At 39.5% G+C, this 24,388-nt stretch overlaps 1 protein-coding gene across 3 annotated transcripts in view; it reads right to left on the reverse strand.

Moving 5' to 3' along the window:
* Positions 1-1,278: 1,278 nt before the first annotated feature.
* The window catches only part of ap2a1 (adaptor related protein complex 2 subunit alpha 1), a 32,469-nt gene continuing 9,359 nt past the window's right edge, over positions 1,279-24,388 (reverse strand). Inside the window, exons 6-22 of one of the 3 annotated variants that reach the window (XM_059347762.1) lie at positions 23,650-23,909; positions 21,951-22,119; positions 21,564-21,701; positions 21,081-21,263; positions 19,931-20,028; positions 19,620-19,851; positions 18,923-19,111; positions 16,955-17,109; positions 13,793-13,855; positions 11,424-11,486; positions 11,085-11,167; positions 9,761-9,861; positions 8,591-8,712; positions 6,874-6,990; positions 6,709-6,778; positions 4,978-5,112; positions 1,279-3,684 (exon numbers count right to left, since the gene is read on the reverse strand). In XM_059347762.1, coding sequence (XP_059203745.1) covers positions 3,607-3,684; positions 4,978-5,112; positions 6,709-6,778; positions 6,874-6,990; positions 8,591-8,712; positions 9,761-9,861; positions 11,085-11,167; positions 11,424-11,486; positions 13,793-13,855; positions 16,955-17,109; positions 18,923-19,111; positions 19,620-19,851; positions 19,931-20,028; positions 21,081-21,263; positions 21,564-21,701; positions 21,951-22,119; positions 23,650-23,909 — 2,256 coding nt within the window. In that variant the 3' untranslated portion in view covers positions 1,279-3,606. Of the gene's footprint in view, positions 3,685-4,977; positions 5,113-6,708; positions 6,779-6,873; positions 6,991-8,590; positions 8,715-9,760; positions 9,862-11,084; positions 11,168-11,423; positions 11,487-13,792; positions 13,856-16,954; positions 17,110-18,922; positions 19,112-19,619; positions 19,852-19,930; positions 20,029-21,080; positions 21,264-21,563; positions 21,702-21,950; positions 22,120-23,649; positions 23,910-24,388 lie in introns of all 3 variants that reach the window. The other 2 variants (XM_059347763.1, XM_059347764.1) reach the window with 2 other exon arrangements.

The raw sequence follows: 24,388 nt of genomic DNA on the forward strand, positions 1-24,388 counted from the left end.
TCACCAAAGGGGTCTGTAGTGTGAAGTAGAGATTTAAATGTATTTATTTTTTATAGCTAATTTATTTGGATCCGTAAATTGAAGTACATACTTGAGGTATTTCTGCATCCTGTCTTAGTACCTCACACCTTGACTACTGTAATTCATGTTTGTAGGTGTAGAACAGTTGTCTCTTCTCCGTCTGCAGCCGCTCGTCTTCTAACTGGAAAAAACAAAGTGTGACCACACAATACCACTATTTGCCTCCCTCCACTCCCTCGCTTTCTGTGTTTTTCAGGATTGATTCAGGATTTTATTGCTTGTTTTTTAAGTTATTAAAAGGGCTGGTGCCACCATATCCAACTGAACCCTTGCTCCATCATACTCTTAGGGGTCAACCATCCAGTTGGTCTTCGATGTTCTGAGAGCCAAGCTAGAAAAAAAAAGACAAGGAAAAAGAGGTGACCGAGCTTTTGTGAAGGCTGCCCCTAATCTCTGGAACATCTTCTATAGTGCCTAGGACTGGGCGATATATAATTTAAATGTGATATGGAATTCGACAATATCGCATATATCGATATAGTTAAAATTTGCACTGTGATCCTTGCTGCAGGCAAGCTGCTGACCCAGAGCTCTCTGCACTGCTCCCCGCGCTCCCGCCCCTCCTCTTTCATGCACAGAGAGGGGAGGGGCTGGAACAGACAAAGATTGGCCTATTTTATTTCTTAGGCTATTTTTGTTTAGGATATTTTTTTAATTTAAATGTGCACTTTATGGAGGATTTTTTTTAAAGAAGGTACTCCTGTTGTTATACAGTATTTATGTTCACATAAACTGTTTCAATAAACCTAATTGTGACATGTCATACTTGGCTTTGACTGAACATTTGCTCTCAGGTTGCAATAAAAATATCAGGATATATAACATATTGATATTCAGCCTAAATATATCGGGATAGGACTTTAGGTCCATATCGCCCAGCCCTAATAGTGCCCACTTATTTTTTATTGATTATGTTGTTCAGCACGTAGGTCAACTGTTTGTTTTAAATGTGCTGTATAAATTGGACCGTGTAAAAAATATTGCATTTTATATTATTCAGTGTTGCCAGAAAGGAGCCCACAGAGAGCCCCCTTGAGGAAGCTTGACGTGACCTTTACTGACAAATTCTGAGTTCCCAAAGTTAAGGAATTGTTTCATCTTTCCTTTTATCATGTTCAATCTTGTCGATCACTTACTATGCAAGAGAACTTGCAGTCATCACGTATCACAGGACACTGGAAGACAGGAGGCGTCATGTCGGATATATGGCATAGTTTTACTTTCACATTTTTTCATTACAGAGTAAATCTTATTTCTAACACAGGTATTGGACAGGTTCTTAACACCGATACATGAGGCTGCATTAGCTAGTGGATACTGCATACACACACGCGCACACACACTCACAGAATGACAAAATGACTACATTTTCCACTACAAAGTTCAATGTCCTGTGATTTTATCATGCAGCCACAAAATGTAATGTGACCACGTATTAGAAATGTCTTTCGGCTTTTTTATTTCCCCCCTTACCTGCTTACAGACACATTTACAACACACATAAACTGAGTCCCCTGTAGTTGAAATGGACACCTGGGTTACTTCATGTCCTCTTCCACAACATCAGTGCTTGTGCAATGAGAGAAAGCCCAGGATGAGTTAGAAAGCTGTGGATGCATGAATCTAAAGATTTTGAGGTTACTGAACAGAATTTACTGTAGTGGTTGTGTACACATCAGATTTGTTGGCATTGATCTTGTCTATCAATGTGTACATCTGTAAATCAGACTGCCTCTGTCAAGCCTGGGATGGAACTGGCTGCTGCAGCAGCATCTGTCCAGATGTTTGTAATAGTCCATCTTCGTGTGCTCTGTTCTGTTCAGAGCCAAAGCTGTGCACTTTTCACAAGGAAAACTGCGCTATGGATAGTGGTGCAGCAACCCAAGCCAGTACCAGGCTCTTCCGAATTCATGATGGCTCTAACATATAGTCATCCCCACTTGGGTCTGTCTCATCAGCTGTGCATTGCTCTCCCAACATTTACCAAATAACCTGTTAGTTCCTAATCACTGAAAAAGTTCTCAATAAATCTCAGTTGTTACTTGGACAAGCTGCACAAGAGATTTATGTTTTATCAGAAGTGTTTTCTTTAAATTACTCAGGGACAAAGAGAAGAGTGATACGAACTCCAGTCATGGAAAAAGATATTGGACCACAACGTCTTCAGTTTCTTGTCCATTTTAATGCCTGGTACAACTAAAGGTACATTTGTTTGGACAAATATAATAACAACAATAGCTCATAGGAGTTTAATTTAAGAGCTGATATCTAGCCATTTTCCAAGGTTTTCTTGATCATGATTTTTGTTTTTATCAAGAAAACCATGGAAAATGGCTAGATATCAGCTCTTAAATTATTAAGCTCTTGAGCTATATTTGTTATCATTATATTTGTCCAAACAAATGTACCTTTAGTTGCAAAAGGCAATAAAATGAAGTATACAGACTCACAGACACTTCCCTAAGTTTTTCAATAGCAAGCACCTGGAACCACGTACCACGCAGTGCATGAGGCAGACTCAAATGGGTCTTAAAGACCCTTTTGACAAAGCAAGTCTCATTCCTGTTCCTGTCATCTACATAGTATCCCAATTTAGTGCCATCAATCTATTCGAGTGGTTGGGGTTAATCACAGGCATTCTAAACAAGCATGATGGGAATGTCTCAGAAAGCAACAAAGTAATACACTGGCACATATTTACATACACATTAATAACAAACGAGTGTACCAGTTCTTTGAAATGAAAGACTACTCATTGGGAGGGGGCCTCATGAAAGGAATCAGGTCATTCAGAGGCAAAGTAAGGTGGTTAATGCTGGAAGATCCCAAGGCCTTGAGTACGTTTTTCACTGGGAATGCTTGTCGGAAATCAGAATTCTGGACCCTCGGGTCTTACTTCATTAGTGGATCCCACCAGAATCACAATAAATCATGGACACCTATGCTCGTGTGTGTGTCTGTGTGTGCGTGTATGACGAGATGAGTGCATGTGTGCAAATAACAGCTTCACCCATTTGACTTCAAGGAATATTCTACCAGTTAAATGAAGCGTCTCATCTCTCTTTTATCAGTACTACAGACAGGGTGGAGCAGAATGGGACCCCAGCACAACCATGGGACACACAAACACACATACATACATACATACATACATACACATACATACATACTCACGCACCCACACATACACATACACACACACACACACACACACACACACACACACGCAGGCACCAGCTACACAGGTAAACACCAAAAACAAAAACAACAAAAATAAGAATGTAGCATCATGTTAATAAACAAGTAGAAGATGAACTGGAATCAGAATCTGGGACAAGAATAATGACAATAATATTGCCGCTGCTGCTAGCAGTGGCTGCTTTTTCCCTTATGTAGGTTACACCTTTTTATACTCAAAGATTCTTTGTTGGAGGGAGGAAGAGAGAGGTGTGGCTGGAGGGCTCGAGGGAGAGAGATCGCTGGTGGGGATGGTGGGGAGCTCTGGTTGTGGTCGAGGTCTGGACTCTAGAACTGTTCGGCCAGCAGCTCGCAGAGACGCTTAGACACAGAGTCCTTGCTGCAGCGCAGAGTCAGACGGTACATCTACACACACACATAAATGCAAAGTTAGGAGAGCACTCCAGGCAAAAAGAAACATAAAAAGTGGTGAGGAGTTTGCATTGTCCCTGCCACTTAAATACCAAACTCAACGATGTAAAATAAAAATTAGGTATATTAAAAAAATAACTGTCCTTTTTAGGGATGGGCGTTTGAAGAAACCTGCCAACTCCAGCATCTATAACGTTAATGATTAATTAATATGTTAATCACTATGTTTTTATACATACTCCAGTATGTACAGAAACATGCATGCATGGGTAAAATGCAGGTCATATATACAGTACTATGCAAAAGCCTGTTTTGATAACAGACTTTTATTTTGAAGGTAGAAAAGAGACTTCCTGTTGATTGTAAAACTAATTCAAGTGAGATTATACTGTAAAGATAACTTCAAGGAGTTCAATGTTTTATGTTTTAGCCCCAAAAGAGACATAAGGTTAGTTTTCACAGTAATCTTGCATATTTAAATGTGTTTTGTGTTTTAAATAAGTTTTGGATCAAATTAAACTTAGTAATTCATAGCATAGCAAGGTTTGATACAGTAAGCTAGTTTTGCTTCAATTAATACTCTTGTATTTCTGTGTGTTTTATAATTGTTATTGCAACTTTCAGTTTGCAAACTGTAGCTTTATCCAACTTAATTCAGCTCATTGGCTTATTGACATACGGCTGCAGAACTGAACGCTCGGCTGTGTTTCAGTTCAGTGATACTAATACGCAGTCATAGATCAAATTAAAAGTTAAAAAATACACAGATCGATTAAAAATTCTACTTGATCGACCAAATTCTTAACGACCATTAATCAATCATTGATTCATTATTCCCATCCCTAGTCCTTTTCTTTCCTATGTGCCTGAATTCGAAACACATATTTGTTACACCTGATATAAATAAAATAATACCTGCAGCAACACATCCGTGAAACTGATGAGACTCAACATAATCTGGACCTGGTCTTACTTTGGTCCCGAGTCAGGATACACAGATCGATTAAAAATTCTACTTGATCGACCAAATTCTTAACGACCATTAATCGATGGGTTTAGCCATATATGCACAGTAGGACAGAAGGAAACAGTTGAAGACACATTTGCCTCTTCATCCGTCATTTTAAATGTATAATACCGTCCTAAAACACCAAAGTGCTGCTGTGATAGTAGAAACGTAAAAGGTTCCTGATGTCACATTAACGCAAGCTAGCAAGAGGAAAGCTTACACTAGCTTGCGATAGTGGAAAAGCAGCTGGTAAGCCTTTGAGTTTGTGTCTTGTATACCTGTGCCTGGGCGTTTGGTTCCAGTCTTAGCAGACAGCCAACTTGCTGCCCTTTGGTCTGGATCACTCCAGCACACACGTAGTTCTCTGGGTTTGGATCGACGTCGTCCAGCAGGGCCGTTCCTAGTCCCAGTAGCTACAGACAAACGTATCGCCACATACAGATTACAAAGAATGAAGGACCATGATATGATAGGAAATCAGTTCATAATACAACTTTATTACTTAAAAAATAGTAGTATTACAAGATGAAAAATGTGTTTTGGACTCAAAGTTATTAAAATGGATTTCCATACAGTTTCCAAAACCAAATAAACTAAAGTATCTAGCACTGCATGAGAGCACAGATGGGTTTCATCAGTTTACTTTCAAATGTTGAATGGATAGTTCAGGATTAACCCTCCTTGTATGTTGCTGGTCAATTTGACCCATTTCAAAGTTTAAAATTCTAAAAAAAAAATGTAAAATAGTTAAAAGTATTTTTTTCGGGGTGAAACTTCTTCTGCTTGGCTTAATAAGTGTAATCACATATTTACATTACATTCACATTAGTGTTTGAGAGAGAAAGAGAGAGAGAGATTTTATAAAATCAATGTAATGTAAACCATGACAAACAACAAAAAAATGTATATGTAGGTCTTTCCAATGTACATAAAAAAAGTTTTGACATGCATTTTTAAAATGAGGGAATTATCCTGATTGAACCTTGACCTGACCTGTGAGAGCTAAAGAACACCACTGCACTAAATATTGATTGAATTGGTTAGTAATGGAGTTAATGATGAAATATAAACAATGTTTAATGGGATTTTTTGGTTTCTGACACTCCTGCATAATTTATGTACAATTGACCCAGGAACATTATTTCTGTTCCTGAGAAACGAACATAACAGGAGGGTTAAGTTGTATTAAATACTTGCCAGTAGTGTGGTGGATGCAAAGCTATTAGCTATGCACTGCACCCGGTTACTTCAAGAAACAAAATGTTGCTAGTGATGCTCGTTTTTTGATAAGCACCAGGACCATTGTTTTTTGGTGGAATGGGTGACCTTTTAGTGTACATGTAGTTTCATGACCCTGCCAGCTTGCAGGAACTATCTATTCTACGATCGGAACCAGCCAGAACTCTGATACTGGAGCTCTGAATTTAAGCTCAAAGCTTAAAGAGAGTATTGAAGCTGTAGTGTGGAAAATAATATTATATTCTTCATATTTTAAAATCCTGTTGTCAGAGACACATGACCAGACAACCCAACCTCAGGGAGTTATAATGTGAATTTGCATGATAGTATTTGACTGTCTGGCTCTGTTTTCAATCCACTTTCTTTTGTTTCTTTGAAGTTTTGTCACTGTCCTGCAATGTCTGATCCTTTTATGTTAATTACATTAAGTTGCAACACACTGTCCGGCCTCTTTGGTCATGTGAGACTTGACCTTCTGTATAAAAGTGTGACAGCTCTTTTGTTCAGGAGAGAACGCTGAGCTCCTTCTCTCCGTGGACCACGAAGTAAAGGCTTTGATCATCACAACGGCTTTCTGCATTTTTCTTCAGAGACTTAGCAAACCTCAACTTTTCAGGAAGAAACTGCTCTTACAGTAGTTACTGTACATTCAGAGGTACAAAGCCAACTCCCCAAACAGACCTTCTATAGATGTGGAGTATGGGGGGATCTGATGATTAGAAATTGCAGGAGAAACACACAAAAGAATGAGCTGCTTTATGTGGACGTACCTTTGCCTTAAGTACTTCAGTGTCCATGCTGTTGTTAGCCTTGAATATCTTTTGTGCTTCTTGTTGAGGCCTGGGGGGGAGTTCACACAGGAGATTTCAGTTGTACCAGAGAACCGAAATGCACTGACAAAAAATGTAAGCACACATGTGCATATCCACACTTACTGGCTGAGCTGTTTCCAGCGTTGGAAGAAGTCATGTGATGTCATCTCAGTTGGCTGGAAGAACTTGTTGATGGTGACGGGCAGCTTGAGGGTCAGGTTCTGCAGAGCTCCACCATATCTGAATATAACACATACACACTGCAGGTCTACACATGTGTCTGTGACAGGACTGATTCATCTTGTCTAAGGCAATAGTTTTGTTTTTCTAACCATACTCATACAATGACAACTGCAGTCCCAATCACAAACTGTTTTTAGGGCATCACTGTGTATAGCTTAGTCAACTGGCCCTTACTAATTTACACAGAAACTCCACTGGCACATCTTCATCTACAAGGCCATGCTGGGTCTCCTCCCATCTTACTTATGTAACCTCCTGACACAGACCAACAGCAATGCTCAGCTTCGTTCCTCTAAATGGATCACCTACCATTAGTATCCCTGGGAAATTTAAAGCAATTCAAACTGTCCATGTAACTGAAAATTGCACTTGTTTTCCCTGAGTTAGATTCAGTACCTTCGTGTTTGTATAATGTGTGTATTGCCTATTTTTCTTTTCTGCTGTTTTTATTATATGTTGCAATGTGTTGTCACTGTCATTTAAATCTGTAACTGGCAACCAATCTTGGCCAGGTCTCCCTCGAAATCTCAAGGGACTTCCTGGTCAAATAGAAGTTAAATAAATAAACAAAAACATTCTATTTTGTGTCGACAGAAAAACGCTGTGCTTTTTAACTGATGAATTTCAACAACCAAAACACAACTGTTCATCTGAAGGGTTCTTTTGAAGGGATCAAAAGGGTTTTCTTCGGAGGTTGGCTGAAATGTTCAATGTAATCCTGTTCAGGATTACCGTAGTAAAATCTGGAACAATTTTACTACCTCACTCCAAATTAATCTAAAAAAAGGTGACAGCCCTGCTTCTGTATAATTGGTTGAATGTTCTGTGTCACATTCCTTCACATGCAGCATGTTAATAGTCCAACTATTATAAAATCAAACGAAATCCGTGTGTTCTCAGGAAAGTGCCAGCTGCCCTCCCAATTTTTGCTGCTGCCACATCAACATTGACATACGGCCTAGGCAACCCCTTGCTGTCTGAAAGCCCCTCAGGAGTAAGAGAAACACTCAGGAAATTGGCCAAGCCATGGAGAATTCTTTTTATATATATTTTGTTGGTTTCTGGACTCCTCAGAGCCACACCGAGTCTGCCCCTGATGGACAACGACTCAACGGCCTCAACAACAGTGTTGGGGGAAGAAAACGGAAGATTAAAACAGCCGTGTGTGCCGAAGCCGTACTGCTGAGCCAGGACTGCAGTCAACACCTGCTGTACCACTATGGTCTCAAAGTTGTAGCCGTGGCTCCCGCAGTTCACCAGGACGTAGAAGTTTTGACAATTACAGCCACCAGAGACAGAGGGATTAACTATGTCCATTATTTGCACCACCTAAAATGTGTTGGCAACACTGAAAATCAAAAAGTCCTGAACATTGGTAAGATATTCATATCTTGTTCATCTCTTATAGTTCCTGATTGAAACCAAATTAAAAAACAGATTGCATTGGAAAAAAAGTTTAAACTACCACCTCAAAGAATTGTAAATGACCTAGCCCTCAATAACAGTCCTATTTAATGATCCATACAATATAGGGAAACTTTATTATATGATTGTATAACTGCTCTGATCAGGGCTGGAGTTGGTAATAGGAGCTTACCTGAACTTGATGTTGAGCAGCGGAGCGTCAGAAAAGTCAGTAATGCACTCGATGTTGAGGACCTGTTGAATCTGGGCTCCACCCTCCACCAGCGGCTCCACTGGTTTGGTCTGAACGTTGAGCTGTGGCTGCTTGTCAAGGACCATCAAGACCTCACACAGTTTGATATCCAAACACCTTAAACTGTCATGACACTGAGTTTTCTTAGTAAGGCAGCATTATGATGTTTTATAAGGCCTGTTGTATCTCATATAACTTTTAATATTACATTGTGACCGCTATAAGGCAGTTACAATATTAGTATTTTGAGATATACAGCATGTTCTTTTTAGTGTTTTCTACCACAGATGATTTGACTTGTTCATGTATTTAACTTGTTTTTTCAATAAGAGTGCACATATCGTGGAACAAAACAAGTTCATTAATCATGAGAAGGTCAATAGTTAGTTTAATGAAAACAATCTAAGTTTAAATGCCAAGAAACAATTAGGCAAGGCTTTCATTGGTTAGGTATACTTTTCTCAGGTCACCCAACACCATAATGTCTCTTAATGGGAATTTAAAAATGGAGGTAAAAATATGAATGTGTGAAGAAAACAACATGCAGTTTCAAGAGATTTTGTACCGAGTTAAACCAGTTTTCCAGAAATATATACTATGATGATAGGTTATGATTTAAATTGTAGCCCAACCGATACAGGATTTTTGAGAATGATTGATAGTTTTTTTGGTAGTCAAACTATAAAGTCATGGAAAATAACCAAAATCATTATCAAAAAAACATGGAAAATGTCTAGAAATCAGCTCTTAAATTAAACTCTTATGAGCTATTTTTGTTCTTATCATTATATTTGTGCAAACAAATGTACCTTTAGTTGTACCAGGCATTAAAATGAACAAGAAATTGAAGAAAACAAGGGTGGTCTAATAATTTTTCCATGACTGTAGCATGTTGACACTGTAACAAAACAAATATTTGTGTTTATGTACTTCAAATTCTTGTCATTTATCGGCTGATATACACATCAATACTGGTATATATGCAATGAGCTAATGTCAGCCGAGTAGGCGAGGCATTGCTTTGAACCCAGAGAGATTGCTTTGTATGGCTGAATAACATGCTGTGTCCCAGTTATCCCATTTTATAAGCATACTCAGACATCACTGCGCAGAAAGGATATGAGACTGCAGCTCTCCAGGACAGCTGACTGTGGTGGTGAAGCTGGCGAACTGCACTGACGTCTTGTTACCGTAGAATAAGTACATTCTCCCTGAGAGACACACACATGATTGTTACAAGGTCATTCTCTTTATTATAATGGTTTGTGGTTTATGGAGTGCCCAGAGTAAAAAAAAAAGATCAAATATGGGAGGCAGAGTAAAGACACCAGATCACACCTAGTTAGCGACAAACTGAAACAAAAAACCAAGGCCAGTTATGCTTCATTTTTATGCAATGTTTCCTTGAAACAGTGTTCAGTGGACTCAAAAGGTACATTCGTGTCAGATGGGTCACCCAATTAACTTCAATACTTAAACTGTTCTAAGATCTCATGCGCAAATTTAGTAGCCGGCTTAATGAAATCTTCTTGGGCTTATCAGACATCATTTTTTTTAATCAAATCTGGCCAATTAAGGGCCTGTTTACACGACAACACTCTTGGGTGAAAACGACAAAATATTTTATCAGATGTGCCTTTCGTTTAGATGGCAACGCTGTTTTTCGGGCTTAAAAACGCAGAAAAATGAAACCACCCTCCAGAGTGGAAATCTTAAAAACGATCCACCGTTGGGTTTCCACCTTAAGGGTTGAAGACAAAAGTGTGTCTGATCAGCTCACGCTGGCTCTCGTCGCATACACGTTTACGTAACATGCATGTGCAGTCCAGGCAAATGACAACAAACATGTCGGACTATTTCCATTAATCACACATTCAAGTTGCCCTAGCAGCTCTGATAACTATCCAGGAGTCATTTCAGCAGTTAAGCAGAATTATCACAGATAATATAACATCTGCACACTAATTACCTGCGTATTAATTACCTAGGGCAATTTTTTCTATTTCTATTCTATTTCACGCTACTAGGAAGAGAAGTAGAAGAGAAGTCTACGCATGCACAAGCTCTTGGTGTTTTTGTGTGGCAGTGCTTCACAGTACCACCTAGCCACCTGGTGTGCATACTACATCGAATTTCACAGACGTTTGCGTCACCGTATGCACACAGAATCCCCCTGAAGACGCTTGTCTAAATGCGGAATAAAAAGTGAGCACGCAACGCCACTTTTGCGTTTTTTGTTAAGATCATCTCCATCTAAACGGGGCCTAAAAAGGCTGTGCAAGAGGGTGTTCAACGCACCAGCAAAAAACGTTTTGCCCAGTTTAGTCAGACTGAATGTGCCACAGACCACAGCCACTCTGTAACAACTCATGCTAAACCACATACATGTGTCAAAAAAGCCCGCCGGGCCACGCTTGCTCTTCACACAACTCACCCAGATTCTGACGATACTCTGACTTGATGCCAATCTGTAGCAGCTGATTCTCAAACAGAACCCCATTGTTCTTGCACACAAACCTGTAGGATCAAGGCATTTAAAGGGTTAGTTTACACTGTAATGCTTTTTGGCAATGGCTGTTCTATCATATCCAGAAAAACAACTAAATCAAACAATAAAACCTATAATAAAATAAAACTAAAAATGTGATAATAACTTATCAGTCCAAGGTATTTCTTGCTCCTAATGTGAGTGGTTTTGAATTGTATCAGTAGCAGTAACCCCACCCAGCTAGGCAAACAAATGACAAAGCTTCCACACAGAGAAAAAGCTTACTTGTTAAGAAGTTCGTCTGCCTCAGACAGAGGAGGAGCAGGGTCATCAGAGGAAGGAGCAGAGCTGAGAGACCACAGGAGAGTGTATGGATGAAGATACAGCCCAGAGGACAGAGGAGGGAGGGATGCAGACAGGCAACAGGACAAATGGGGAATTAATGGATAGAGCAGAAATGAGAGGTGAAGAAGCCACCCGTTTAACACATGGTACAGTGACAGTGTGAGGTCGGTTAAGAATAACATGAGAGAAGAAGAAAGAAGGATAAAAGGATAAAATGCAGAAGTAGTTAGTAAAAGCAGTTTGTTCAAAAAAACCATGTCATTGCACAATGAAAAATGTATCCTCTGAGTATTTACACTGTGTAACAAATACTCATCCAGTGCAATCAGTAGGTATTTATGTTGTATTTATGTGTTGTTTGGGTGCTATACTCAAGAACATTGAATAAGAAATTAAACAATAGCGATTGAGGGTAATGTGCAGACTTTCAGCTTTGATTTGACTAGGTAAACATTGTCCTAAAGCACTGTTCAAAAACTGCAGCATCAACACACAATTTATGCACCCATTACATGCAGCAAGTATTCTAACAACCTTAAAGACACCTAAGGCTGAAAATATTTTCACCTCAGTCACTGGTTCCTTTGAAATCCAATGTGCCCGAGTACAGGGCCCAAACAACAGAAAATTACAGACTGCAGAAATTTCAGAGACTCTTAATATTTTTAAAAGCACATACATAGTCTACACATAAAGCTTGATGCCATGAATGCATGACAGAGTATTAGGGCCACATTTAGAAAAAGAAAAAAAATAATAATTAAAGATTAAAGTCGTAAATATTGAATTAATTACAAGCATAAAGTCTTAATATTTAATTAACTACGAGAATAAAGTAAAAAATATTGAATTAATTACGAGAATAGAGTCAAAAATATTTATTAATTCTTATTTCTACTTAAAACGGAAGTAGGTCTATACGAATTGCTACTTCTTGCATATTCTTAGTCCTTATACTTATGATAATGGGGTGCTGATGTGCCAAAAGATTTAGTATCTCCTTGCTTGTGAAACCTATCTTAAAGTACATTTCTCCAAAATGCTCCACAGCCCTCATTTTAACAACTCTCCTACTCTAAATAATTAAAATGTTAAACTTTTTTTCTCCTAATTGATTTAAAATGTTCGACTTTATTCTCGTAAATTAATTCAATATTTACAACTTTATTCTCGTAGTTTTTTTTTTCTTTTCTAAATGTGGCCCTAATACTTTGTCGTATGAATGTTATTTAAATGTTTTCTGTGTACAGCATTTGCCTCACCTTACATCAGCTGCCATACAGCATTGAGCTTTTGTTCTGGGTTTTAGGCTTGCAGTTTGGTATTACATTTGTTGAGCAGTTAAAGTGCACTTGGCCAATTACAGCATATGTAATGTCTTATCATAAGTACAGTTCATACATGTAGAATACTACATGTTTGGCACCAGTGATGTATAATCCAATGTCATAACCATTCCTTCTTTTATAAATTCCTTGCCAAAGACGTGGCCCTTGAGTGACTGTCGCAACTCAAAACCAGCAAGCAAAAAAACCCACAATGTTGGGTGTCTGATCCCAGACTAGCCCATCTCCATGCTGGATAAGCAAACTCTCTTTTGCTGCCATTACACAGATAAGATTCGCCACTCTGCTATGCAATACGCATATGATTCTGTCGAGAAAAAAAACCCAGAGGACTGACTGACAAGTGTTGACACTGTTTTTGGAAATACTTTGCAAGTAAATGATTCAAATTTTACCTTGAATTAGTGATTTAAAAAAGATCACAATGCATTTCATATTGGCCCCCCCAAGTATATTTTTCCAATTGGGAGAAAAGCATATCACCCCAGCCCTAGAGTATACGTTATATTTTGCTGCTAGGGGCCCCATCTTTCCCTACATTAGGAAAAAGGAAAACATTGTACTGAGTATTCCTACTCCTCCTATGTGAGTTTTTCTTCACATACATCTGTCTCCTCTGTTTTCACACAATGTGCCTCTGCTTCTCATGGTCAACTACGCAATGATGATGTTGTCAAGAGATTATGTTGCAACTGCACACAAACCACACCACAATAGAAGGGTGTCTGATAAGGTTTCAGTTCTAAAAATGTTGAAAGGCATCAATATATGTAGAGCAAGTCAGGTGCTTTTATGTGAACTTAAATGTCTATGTTTAGCCAGCGACCCATAAAGTGTAGTGTACATTACCAGTGACAAGTTCATTCAAAGATAAAAAATAAAATAAAAAACCTGTGGTAGAAAAACAACGTGGCATATTTGTATTGTTCTAGCTACTTCTGTAGTTCACTACTGGGCCCTTACTCCGAGTCACCCGAACCCTCCACCAATAGGGAATCAGAGGTCTCGGTGGGCTGTTCCAGATCTCTGTCAATGTCCAATCACGGTAGAGGACAGGAGACACAGCCACACACACCCACACAACACACACACAGGGAAATGGAGAGAAGAAAAGAAGAGAAAAAGACGAAAGACAGTCACATAAACAGTAAGATAAAAAGAACAGACAAGTGTAGCGGACCTGCCAACCATGAAGAAAAGTCTACACAATTTCCTGTGCTCATGGTCACCCCTTCAGACTGATGTGCAGAGCCAACACACACAATTTTGTTTCCCTCCTCTGTTATAATTCAGCACAGCAACTGTAGCTGAGCCACTCCACTACACGCATATATTAAACACTCTTTTACTCTCTTTGAGTGACTTGGATTTGGCCTTTGACTTTAGTCTGAATTTCCATCTTGTGCAATCTCAGACAGTAATGTTAATCTCAATTCCTGTTCACCTTCCTGAATAGAAAATTTCATGGTGGTCACCAAAAACCTGACCGTTCCTCACATAGAATTTTTTGACCGAGAGCCAGAGCCCGGCCAGTGCTCTTGTGGTTCGCAGTTGGTTCAACTTGTGAACCAGCTCTGAACTTTTTGCTTTTCCACAGGCTCTAGAGCCACGTCATTACGTCACTGCTAACGTCTGTATATGTCTGCGCTCTCTCTGCAAGTATAATAACAACGGCAGACTACAGGTCTGTGCTGCTCATTTAATCACTATGGGCGCCGAATACATTGTTATTAACACTGAACATAAGATGTTAATGTTGTTAAGATGTTAATGACTTTGTGGTAAGCTAAGGCTAGCGCTAGCACTAGCCCGCTAGCTTGCCGGTATCAATCACATTGCAGTTAAACAAATCAAATAAATGAATGGTCCACGTTTTAGTTAATCTCTTTCAACGGCACAGAGATGTTCTTGTTTGTCAGATAGCCCTGCCCCCAAGCCCCTGCCGAAGCGGTTCGCAGTTCAAGACCAGCAATGAGTTGGTGCCGCTGTGGAACCCGTTTTCCGGGCCGGGAGCCGGCTCTTTGGCGGTGGAAAACCAAAGAATAGGTTGCAACTTGGCACCGGCCGGCAAATTTCACATGCTCTCCTAACTTTAAACAAAAACATGATTCCCTGATGTATTAGTGTTTAGATTACCAGCTAAAAGGATGCAATGCATCATTGGAGTTATTGAAAGACCTATCACTCCTAACAAGAGACACAGAAACAACACTTATAAATAGGCATCTAATTAGCTCTGGGAAAGACAGGTAAAATAAAGTCAACTAAAAGTTTGGAGCAAGAGATTTAGGGCTATAGTAGCCAGCCAGTGTGAAAAGTAACTAGCTAGGGGAGTCCTAGGACATGCCTACAAGTTTAAAACTAGTTTGATCTTGGCCAGTGCTAACAACTAAAGAAGAATATGTCAAATGAGCTTTGATTTAAGGTTTTGAACAGTTCATACTTGGTTAAAAAGGTAATATTAGCTAATAGTATCTGACTATTAATGTCTCCAGGTTGACAGGTCCATATTAGACAAAGATAGAGCAAAGAAAAATAGAGCCAACAGAGCGACAACCAGCACAGACATATTACAACTTGTTGCATAGTAGTCTAACAGTGCACACACACCACAAACATCACAATTATTTACATTAACAGATCAAGACAGGAAACAACAGTTTAAGACAAATTCATTCATTCCCATTAGGATCCAAGACCAGTTTAGCCCAGTCCAATATAGGAGCCACAGTCAGTGTGAAAACATGCACTTAGGTAACTGGGTTACAGTCAGTTTTCTCCAGTGGGGGGATTTGTTCATTGTCATGTAAACAGGAAACTGGTCAGTGTAATCGGTGAAGGGGATTAGCGAAACCTATATTTCCTAGCTAGAGTTTTTCCTGAAGAACGGAAGATTTCTCTCATGTAAGGGTAGTTGGGCTTTCTACAAGTACGCATGTGCATGAAAAAAGACCGAAGACAGGGAAAGCAACAGTGGATGAAAGAAGGGATCATTATATTTGCAGTAACTGGGCTACTAGGACACATGTAAACACATTCCAAGACAATCTGTGTAACCTGGTTTGTCTGAGTAACTTGTTTACTTAAGTGCATGTAAACGCATCATCTGAAAGCAGAAGTACAGTAGAAATGAGAGTCTCAAGCATATTCCATGAATCAGTACCTGCTAAAATAAAGCCTATTCAAACTCCAATCTAGGCCTGGGCGATGATATATTATCGCGATTTTATGATCGTGATAATTGATCGTGATTAATTTCAGGTCGACTACGGTGATCAGCTGTGAGCATATTTAATCGATCAAACATGTCAGAAATGTGCGTGACAACAGCCAATCAGGATAGACTATTTCAGCTCCTTTTTTAAGCTGACAGAGAAGTAAACAGAAAGACCGAACGTGAAGCTAAACACAGAGCGGAGGGCAGCGAAATAGATGTCAGCCATGACTTGAAGCAAAAAAACAAAACAAAAGGCTGCTGTATCGAGAGAAAAATAACATTCACAGCACGGCAATTCACACACAGGTATGGTGTATTCAATGGCGTTGGAATGGCTGTGTTGCGTTCAAAAGCGTGAGACATGTGAAAACTTACAGAGAAACAAGTTATTACTGAATGGAACTTAGTTCAATAAACAAGTTAGGAAAACATTAACAGTGTGGGCTTTCTAACAATTCATTTATTTTGCGTCTTGCATACCTGCAAAAACACTCACGACTGTAAAGTAGTTCACTGTGTTATTTTATATTTTTCTACATTTGTTGTACTGTTGAGTAAAAACTGTTTATATCTTTCTATGTTCATCTTATTTAATTTGCTTTGTTATTTACTTAGTATGTTAATAAAAATATTGAACCAATCTCTAGTTCCTTTAGTTTTCAGTACAGATGCTTTAAAACTAGCAGTTTAAAAACAATTAAAAAAAATAGTGATAATAATCGAGATCGGTCGGGATCAAACTTGTTAGAGACTTGAAGGATCATTTCTACAGTACTTCTGTCTCAAGCAGACAGTCTCTTTCCTTTGGCAGCAAGACAGCATTTTCTGCAAGCTTTGTTGTAGCCGGTCATATAGGACTTTGGCTTATGGTGGATTCTACATCAGCACACCAAGAGATGATCTTTCACCTTAGGAAGCCGTCGTCGTTCACAGCAGCAGAAGGTGCAGCGGGCCCTGCCTCAGAGAACACATCCACCAATAGACTGCCAGCGCTGGTTGGAGCTGCACCAATGGGAGCAGCAGAACGAATCCCGAGGAGGTCTGCTGACGGTGACGGGGTGGACTGGAAAACAAAAAAGGCTTGTTGGGTCATGGAAATGTAGTATTTATGTTGCAGGTGCTGGTATACATGAAGGTAGCTGAAAGCATCCAATATTGCCGATTTATTTGGGAACTAGAAACGTGCACACAACAGAGTGCAGACCTCAACCAGGCATGTCTTCCTCACTCCTCCCAAAGAAGAATTGAATATCACTTAGTTGTCCCTCCCGGCTCTCTTGGTCCACACCCTCTGTGCATGACAGCTACTTCACTACACGTCGGGGTGCGCAGACATGTGGTGTCAACTGATAGTGTTGCTGCAGCACTGCCCATCTTTCTCTTCGCCGTCAGTATTAGCTTTTCTTTCATGTTTTATTTAATTCATTAATTAAATTTATATTTAATTTAGACCAAAAAGGTTAAAAAGATGTTGTAAAAAATAATTATAGTATACAGTCATGGAAAAAATGATTAGACCCTTATTTTCTTCAATTTCTTGTTCATTTAATGCCTGGTACAACTATAGGTACATTTGTTTGGACAAATATAATGATAAACAACAAAAATAGCTCATAAGAGTTTAATTTAAGAGCTGATATCTAGCCTTTTTTCATGGTTTTCTTGTTTCAATTTTGGTTTGGTTTGGTCTAATAAATTTTTTCCATGACTGTATAGTCATTGACTTTGAGAGTATTGATGCATTTATTTCACTTGCTTAAATAAAAAAAAAACATTCTATGGAATGGGGTAGACCTATAGTTAATCTTTACACCTAGAGTGGAAAGGACTGAGTTACTGAGTGAGCCAGAGAGAGAGGAGCTCATGACACTTGAAACACATCCACTCATATGTAACGTGCCATGTGCTTATGGCCAGGGAAAGCAGGCTATTTAAAAAAATGTTCCCATTAGACACAGAGGGGCATAGCTACCCCCTCTCCTTTCACATCTCTAGCTCTCTTCCCCAATAGAAGGAGTCGTTTGGCGGCATGAAGCATTTTACATAAATGTAAAAGCCGACATTCACCAATGTTGACAATGCACAGGCAAAAAGTGAAATCCCCACAATGTGGCTTTGAAATTAAATCTTCATTGTCTGAGAAAATACAGACCACTGATGTTAAGTTCACTGATGGGGGTTATAAACTTCTGCCGAACAGAAGTGCTTGTGGGCAGCATTAAGACTGTAAACAAAGAAAGGATAAGAGGAGGGCTAAAGTTCACTCCTTATCAGCTACCCAGCATTTTCTGTCTCTGGCAAACAAAATGGATGAACTGCAGCTGCTGATCACCACTCATAAATGGATTATAAACTGCAACATCATGATTTTTTACAGTAACAACGGCATCCCAATAGCTCCACTGAGCTTAGGTTAGAAGTAAAAAACACACTGCTGCAAAGGGTGCACTTGATTGATAACACAAGACAAAACTAAAACATCATTGTGAAACAGAATGAGGCACAATACTTGTTTCTTCTCCATCTTGTTTTCATTATTTTTGAAAGTGAATATCATAATTAAAAATAAAAGTTGATTAATTTCTCAGCCCTACTATTTCAGGCTATTTTTAGCCTATAGCAAATCACGAGTAATGCCTTTTAGTATGGAAATGAAGCAGTTGTTGCCTCAACCAGCCAGATAAGTGAGGAGTCAGCAGTAGATTAAATTAAAATTAAGTCAAAAAATGGGTTATAACAATTGTGAATCATCGCTGTCATGAGGGTGCAACAGTATGAGAGACAGACGGACAGATAGACATGCGCACGCAATCATGATGATCCTCTCCAGGCTTAAACCAGGTGGAGATAATAAACCCTTAAGATTGTCAGCTTACAGCGTTGGAGGCAGCCATAGCTGATGTGTCTGGCCCCCGGTCGCCTCCTCCATTCAACTCCCCGCCCTCCCTTTTGTTGTCTTCCAGCTCTGTCACAGATACAGCACCAGGCCCCTTCTTCTTCTTCAGCTTAGCCAAGATTGATGACTCCCTCTCTGGGAAGGGAGGCATCTCCTCTAGGACAGTGGCCTAAGGAAACAAGAGAGGAAAATCATGCTGTGGGTTTGGGACTGAAAGAGCTGCCAACATATAACTAATAATACACATCCTGGTAGATGGGCAACATGTTCAGCTGAAACTTAACTGCAGGGCTCCAGACTGTGATCAACTTTGGAGACAGTCAAACAAACAAACAATCCCTTATCATTTAGAGGGGAGGGGAGTGGAAGAGAGCAGGTCAACAATAGATGCAACATAAAAGTGGTGTACATCTTCTTAAAGCTGGGAACCTGAAGATTAATTTCAAGATGCAGATCTGTAATAAAAAATATTAATTTATTCATTAAGTCATTCTGGCTTACAGTCTGTTCTGCGCATGCACTGACTGTAAAAAACAACAAAAAATAAAGCGACAGATAAAAGACCAATTCTTCCACTTTTTTTGTCTACGTTCGTAATTCTAAGGGGTAAACAATGTCCACTAGCGCTCCTTTTATCATGGACCAGATTTCTAATCATTAGGGTTGTAAGAACTAACCAGGACATCTGTGCTAGCGATGGAAGATAGCTTCAGATACTCGACGGCACGCTGCTGCAGCTCCACGTCTGAGTTGCGGATCTGGCTGTCACATCGCAGCACCTCTTGGATGGTGGCCTTGGTCTCTGGGAACAGGTTGATAAACTTGATGTAAGCTGACAGCAGCAAGGCGCGAGTCGGCACCGAGCACAGGTGGAACTTGGAGTGGAGAAGGTTGAACTGGACGAGGGGGCTGGATGAAAAGACAGCAAAGTTATTATTTATCATCTTAACTGTCACTGAAGAGCCTTGGCAGCCAAAACCCAACATACCTGGAGCGGGGATCACCAGCAATGAGATTTCCAAACTCTCCCAGAATGTAGCCGCCAACCTTCACCATGTTCTCGTGGCAAGCAGGGGCCTGCAAGGCCTGGAAAAGACAATGATTCAACTTACTGTCTTCAAATTACAACACAACACAACAGTGCTAAACAGCCAATTTAATCTCCTAAGAGTCCAATAACTGAGTTCAATATGTGCCATGATAAGCAGCAACGAGCACTGCAGCACAGTAAAATCCTACCACCTTCTTGAATGCCCTTTCAATAAGAAGAGCCTGGATAATATAATGGTTAGCCACTTTTATCAGACAATACTGGCCGATTGCTGATACATAATTACGGCGTAAATGCTGTCTGATATGCGTCAATATGAAAATGATCATCACATAGTTCGACAATCAAATAATCTTTTCTCATCTTTGTCAACCCTATAATGTCATTCAACACAGCGGTCCAACAAAAGTAACAGTAAGTAAAAGTAATAGTCCCATTTTGGAACATAAAACAGCAACTTAAAGCCCATTCTGCCTAGGAGTGTAACATGTATATAAACAGCAGGGAAAAAAGTACCATCTTTTTTCATAGCCAGCAAGGAGCTATACAAATGCAGTCCATTCACCAATTTATATTCTCTCTCAGTCCCATTCTGTTGTACTCGAGAGTGAAGTGTGACAAAAAGTGATACAATTCAGTATAACATTCTGACCTGGCTTAATATCAAACCAGTCTGATCATTTTATCCCTCCTTTTTTTTATGTACATTGGAAAGACCAACATACAAAATACAATACTTTAACATGTCTTTGATTTTTTAAAATTTAATTTTACATTTTTTCTTTTTGTGAAACAATACAACAACATAAAATAACAGGGTTAATGCCAGCAAAACCCTAAAAACAATCATTTTTTGCTATAACTTGCTGTGTGAAATATACAACTGTTTACACTCAGTAAGATTATAAATCTGCACAGATATTACATTCCAGTGTTTGATACTCTAAAGCTAAACTCTATATTTTAAATCAGTACTGACAAAGTAAATCATCAGTCTCTCTCTATGTGTGTCCCTCTCAGGTAAAGAGAAGCATGTTAATGCATTACTTAAGTCAGAAGCTACATGTTAGGATTTATGCAGTGTTACCTCAAAGACAGTCTTGGCGGCGTAGCCCTGCACGTCGTCTCGGTTGATGACGATCTGAATGACGCGATACCACACCTCTTCGCTGACGTAATCCCCAGCAATGCGGATGAGGTTAAGAATGGTGTCCACGTACCAGGAGTAATCCACGGCATACTTCTCTGCAAGTATGGCCACTTTTAGAACCTGAAGGCACAACAAATCACAGCTCAATAAATGTGCTTTGTCATTTGTACAAAAATAAATTTAATTTTTTTGGACACTGCTGAGGCTTGCAGTTAATTGCTTGGTTTGTCAGTATGACTTAATTTTCTAAAAGACTGCAGGACTGTTTTCTAATGTTGATGGATGCAATATGCAGCTGATGGAAACAAACCACCTTTTACCAATTTTTACTTGACATTTAGAGAGAAATGTAACCAGTCAGATATAATAAGGAATATCGCATGGCACAAAGTATTTCTTGGCACACTCTCTCACACCCACCATCTCCTCTCTGATGGAGTAGTCTGCCGTTTCAAGGTAGCTGAGCATCTCAGCGACAATCTGCTTGGCATTGCTGCGATCACACATGGCATACAGCAAATCGGCAGCCCTCTGTCGAACACTCACATCCCTCTCAGTCTGTAGGGACACAAAAATAGAATAAGAAAAAAATATGTCAGAGGTATAGATTGATCTACGGACTGTACAACTTTGTGTCTACTGTGGAATTATTGTTCAGTGCTACTTATTTTTAAAGCTATGGTGTGTATTAAGGTGAAGTGGAAATGTGCATGGGATGATTAATAAAAATCAGTGTCATTGTGCTGACTGGCAAAAGTCTTGCACACTGTTGAGGGATTGTCTTTAGATCAAAGTGTGAGACACCACCTTGAGGGCATTGATGACGGTCTCTATGTGTGTCTTGACGGCTTCGTGGGAAAACTCGGAGCTGGCCAGAGTGCACATGCTCTCCAGAGCCAGGTAGCGCAAGTTAGTCTCTCGGTGCTGCAGGAACTGGCCCAGTTGATTACAGGCTCGCACCAGCAGGTTTGGCTCACTGCAAAAACAGAAACCAAAACCTACTTTACGGAACACTGGCAGAAGTCTTTGCCTCATCAGATTGTAAAAAAGCACATTTTCTGGGAAAAGTCAGGACTACGCAGAACCAGCTCATAACCAGAGTCACATATCTTTAATCATCTTTAAAGGTGAAAAAAATATTACTTATTTGATTTGATTGTCAACAGAAATGTAATTATTAGCATTACATGTCTCTTTAAATCCTAATAATAACAATATTCAAGGCCTAAGTCCCTGCATCTGCTCATCAAAGTTTCTTAGATAAATTGGTGAATCTTATATCTGTCATCTGAGTCTTACATCTATCATGAGGCGACTGAGGTTTTGCTCATGGATGACTCAACCAGTCAAGGTTATCTTCTGTCTCTGATGGGCTCAAAGGTTGTTGAATTTAATTCAACTCCGCTCATTTCTTCTAAATCCAGATTTTGAAAAGTCAACTCTGATACAAAATAATCTTAATTAACCAATGAAAGACGTAGAAAGTTTATTTTCCATAATTTATTTTTCAGGAATTTAACATTATGTGCTATCCTTGACCCTGAGTTTGTAGCCAACTGTAAGAAATAAAGAGTAGGAAAAAGATCTAATCCTAAATTCTCACCTGAAATTAAAAAGATGTTAAGGTGAAGGAATGCAGCATGGACAGAAGCTTAAGGCATAAACTCCACTACAGACTGGCAGAAATTTAGTTTAGACAGTTGGGGAACAAATGTGTCAGGGCCATCACAAGTGCTAAGTCATTGTATTTGGTTGATACTCTGTCCTGCTGTATTGGAAAACGATCAAGGCCCTAAATCATGGCCATACTTTCTCCCTACCCAAGCCACTTTGCCTAGATGTTATCCTTGTTTCAGAAAAAAGAACATATCGGTGACATTTTTAACAGTCATTTTATTTCTTCTGGTCACCTGTTTGAAAACTCAACTCTAATATCGCCTCAGTCATGAATGGGCACATTTGTAACAGGAATAGAAGAATTGACTTTGCCCTTGATGCAGGCTTGAAATAATTGAACACTTCATTTATGCCATCGTATTTCAACTAATAAAAGCTGGTACTCAAATTTAGGGAGCGGTGCAATTCACTGCATGGATCACACGGAAGAAATTGGCAAGACCCCGAATCTCTAGGTGAGCTGCAGCCTACACACAGCCAAGCCACGCGTGAGGCAAAAGAGATTTTGTCTGCCCCTTGTTCCATCAATCACTGACTCTGGTTTGGTCAAAATAAATCCTACATTTTTTGAGATGTTAAAGTATGCAAGCTAAACAGCTGTTTTTCCTGCCGTTTCTCTCTGCTGCTGCTAGCCTCTTTGTGCTATTAGCTTAATGAATGAGAGTCATACATGAAGCCCAACATTATATTTATATCATATTTTAGTATTTTAATACCTTTAGGCATTTTAAGTTCCTGAGGATACACTGAACATGTTACACTATGTTGCTGAATTAAAAACCATCACTTTTCAAAGCATGTCAGCTTCTGAGGGTCACGTTGTACTGACCTGTCATAGTGGATAATCAGTGAGATAGCCTCAAACAGGATAGCATTCTTGGCATTGGAGTGCTGCACCTTCTTGGACTTAGGTGGCTCCTGGGCCTTATTGAGGATGGTCTCCAGACACTCGACCAAACGGCCCTTGACAGCACCATCTTCTGGTGGAGGGTAGCACTGCAGCAGGCGCAGCAGTTTGCAAGAGAGCCACGGAGCGGGGACAAAGTAGTAGGTGTAGTCCTGTAAATCAGTGGAGGCCGACGACACAATCTGGAGAAACAACAGAATTCTTTATAGTACAGTCAACATTGAATCTGTTAAAGACACTACCTAACTGTCTTAGCAAACTGCACCTTACTATATATGGGAAGCCCAGAAATTAGCCAGTTTTACAGTATCCATGTATCATCAGCATACGAGTTCAGTCAGATTTCTCTCAGATTTCAAACTGTGTTTTGAAATACAGTAAAGTACATAGACTCAAGTGCTAATAAGCTTATCAGTGGTAGGGATGGGTACCGTTCACATCTGAACCGATACGGTACCGATACCCGGTACCTGGGAATCGGTATCGGTACTCAACGGTACCAATTTTCGGTACTTTTGCGTTTGAAAATATAAACTTTAAAAAATATATCAAAACAATATAAAATCCAGGATAAGCAGTGCTTTATTGTTGAGTGAACGTGCATTTTGTAACATGAAGGTTGGAGTGTTATCAAAGAATGCAGAGGAGCGCTCTCAGGTGG

The sequence above is a fragment of the Centropristis striata genome, chromosome 13, assembly GCF_030273125.1.
Source record: "Centropristis striata isolate RG_2023a ecotype Rhode Island chromosome 13, C.striata_1.0, whole genome shotgun sequence".
Taxonomy (NCBI): Eukaryota; Metazoa; Chordata; class Actinopteri; order Perciformes; family Serranidae; genus Centropristis; species Centropristis striata.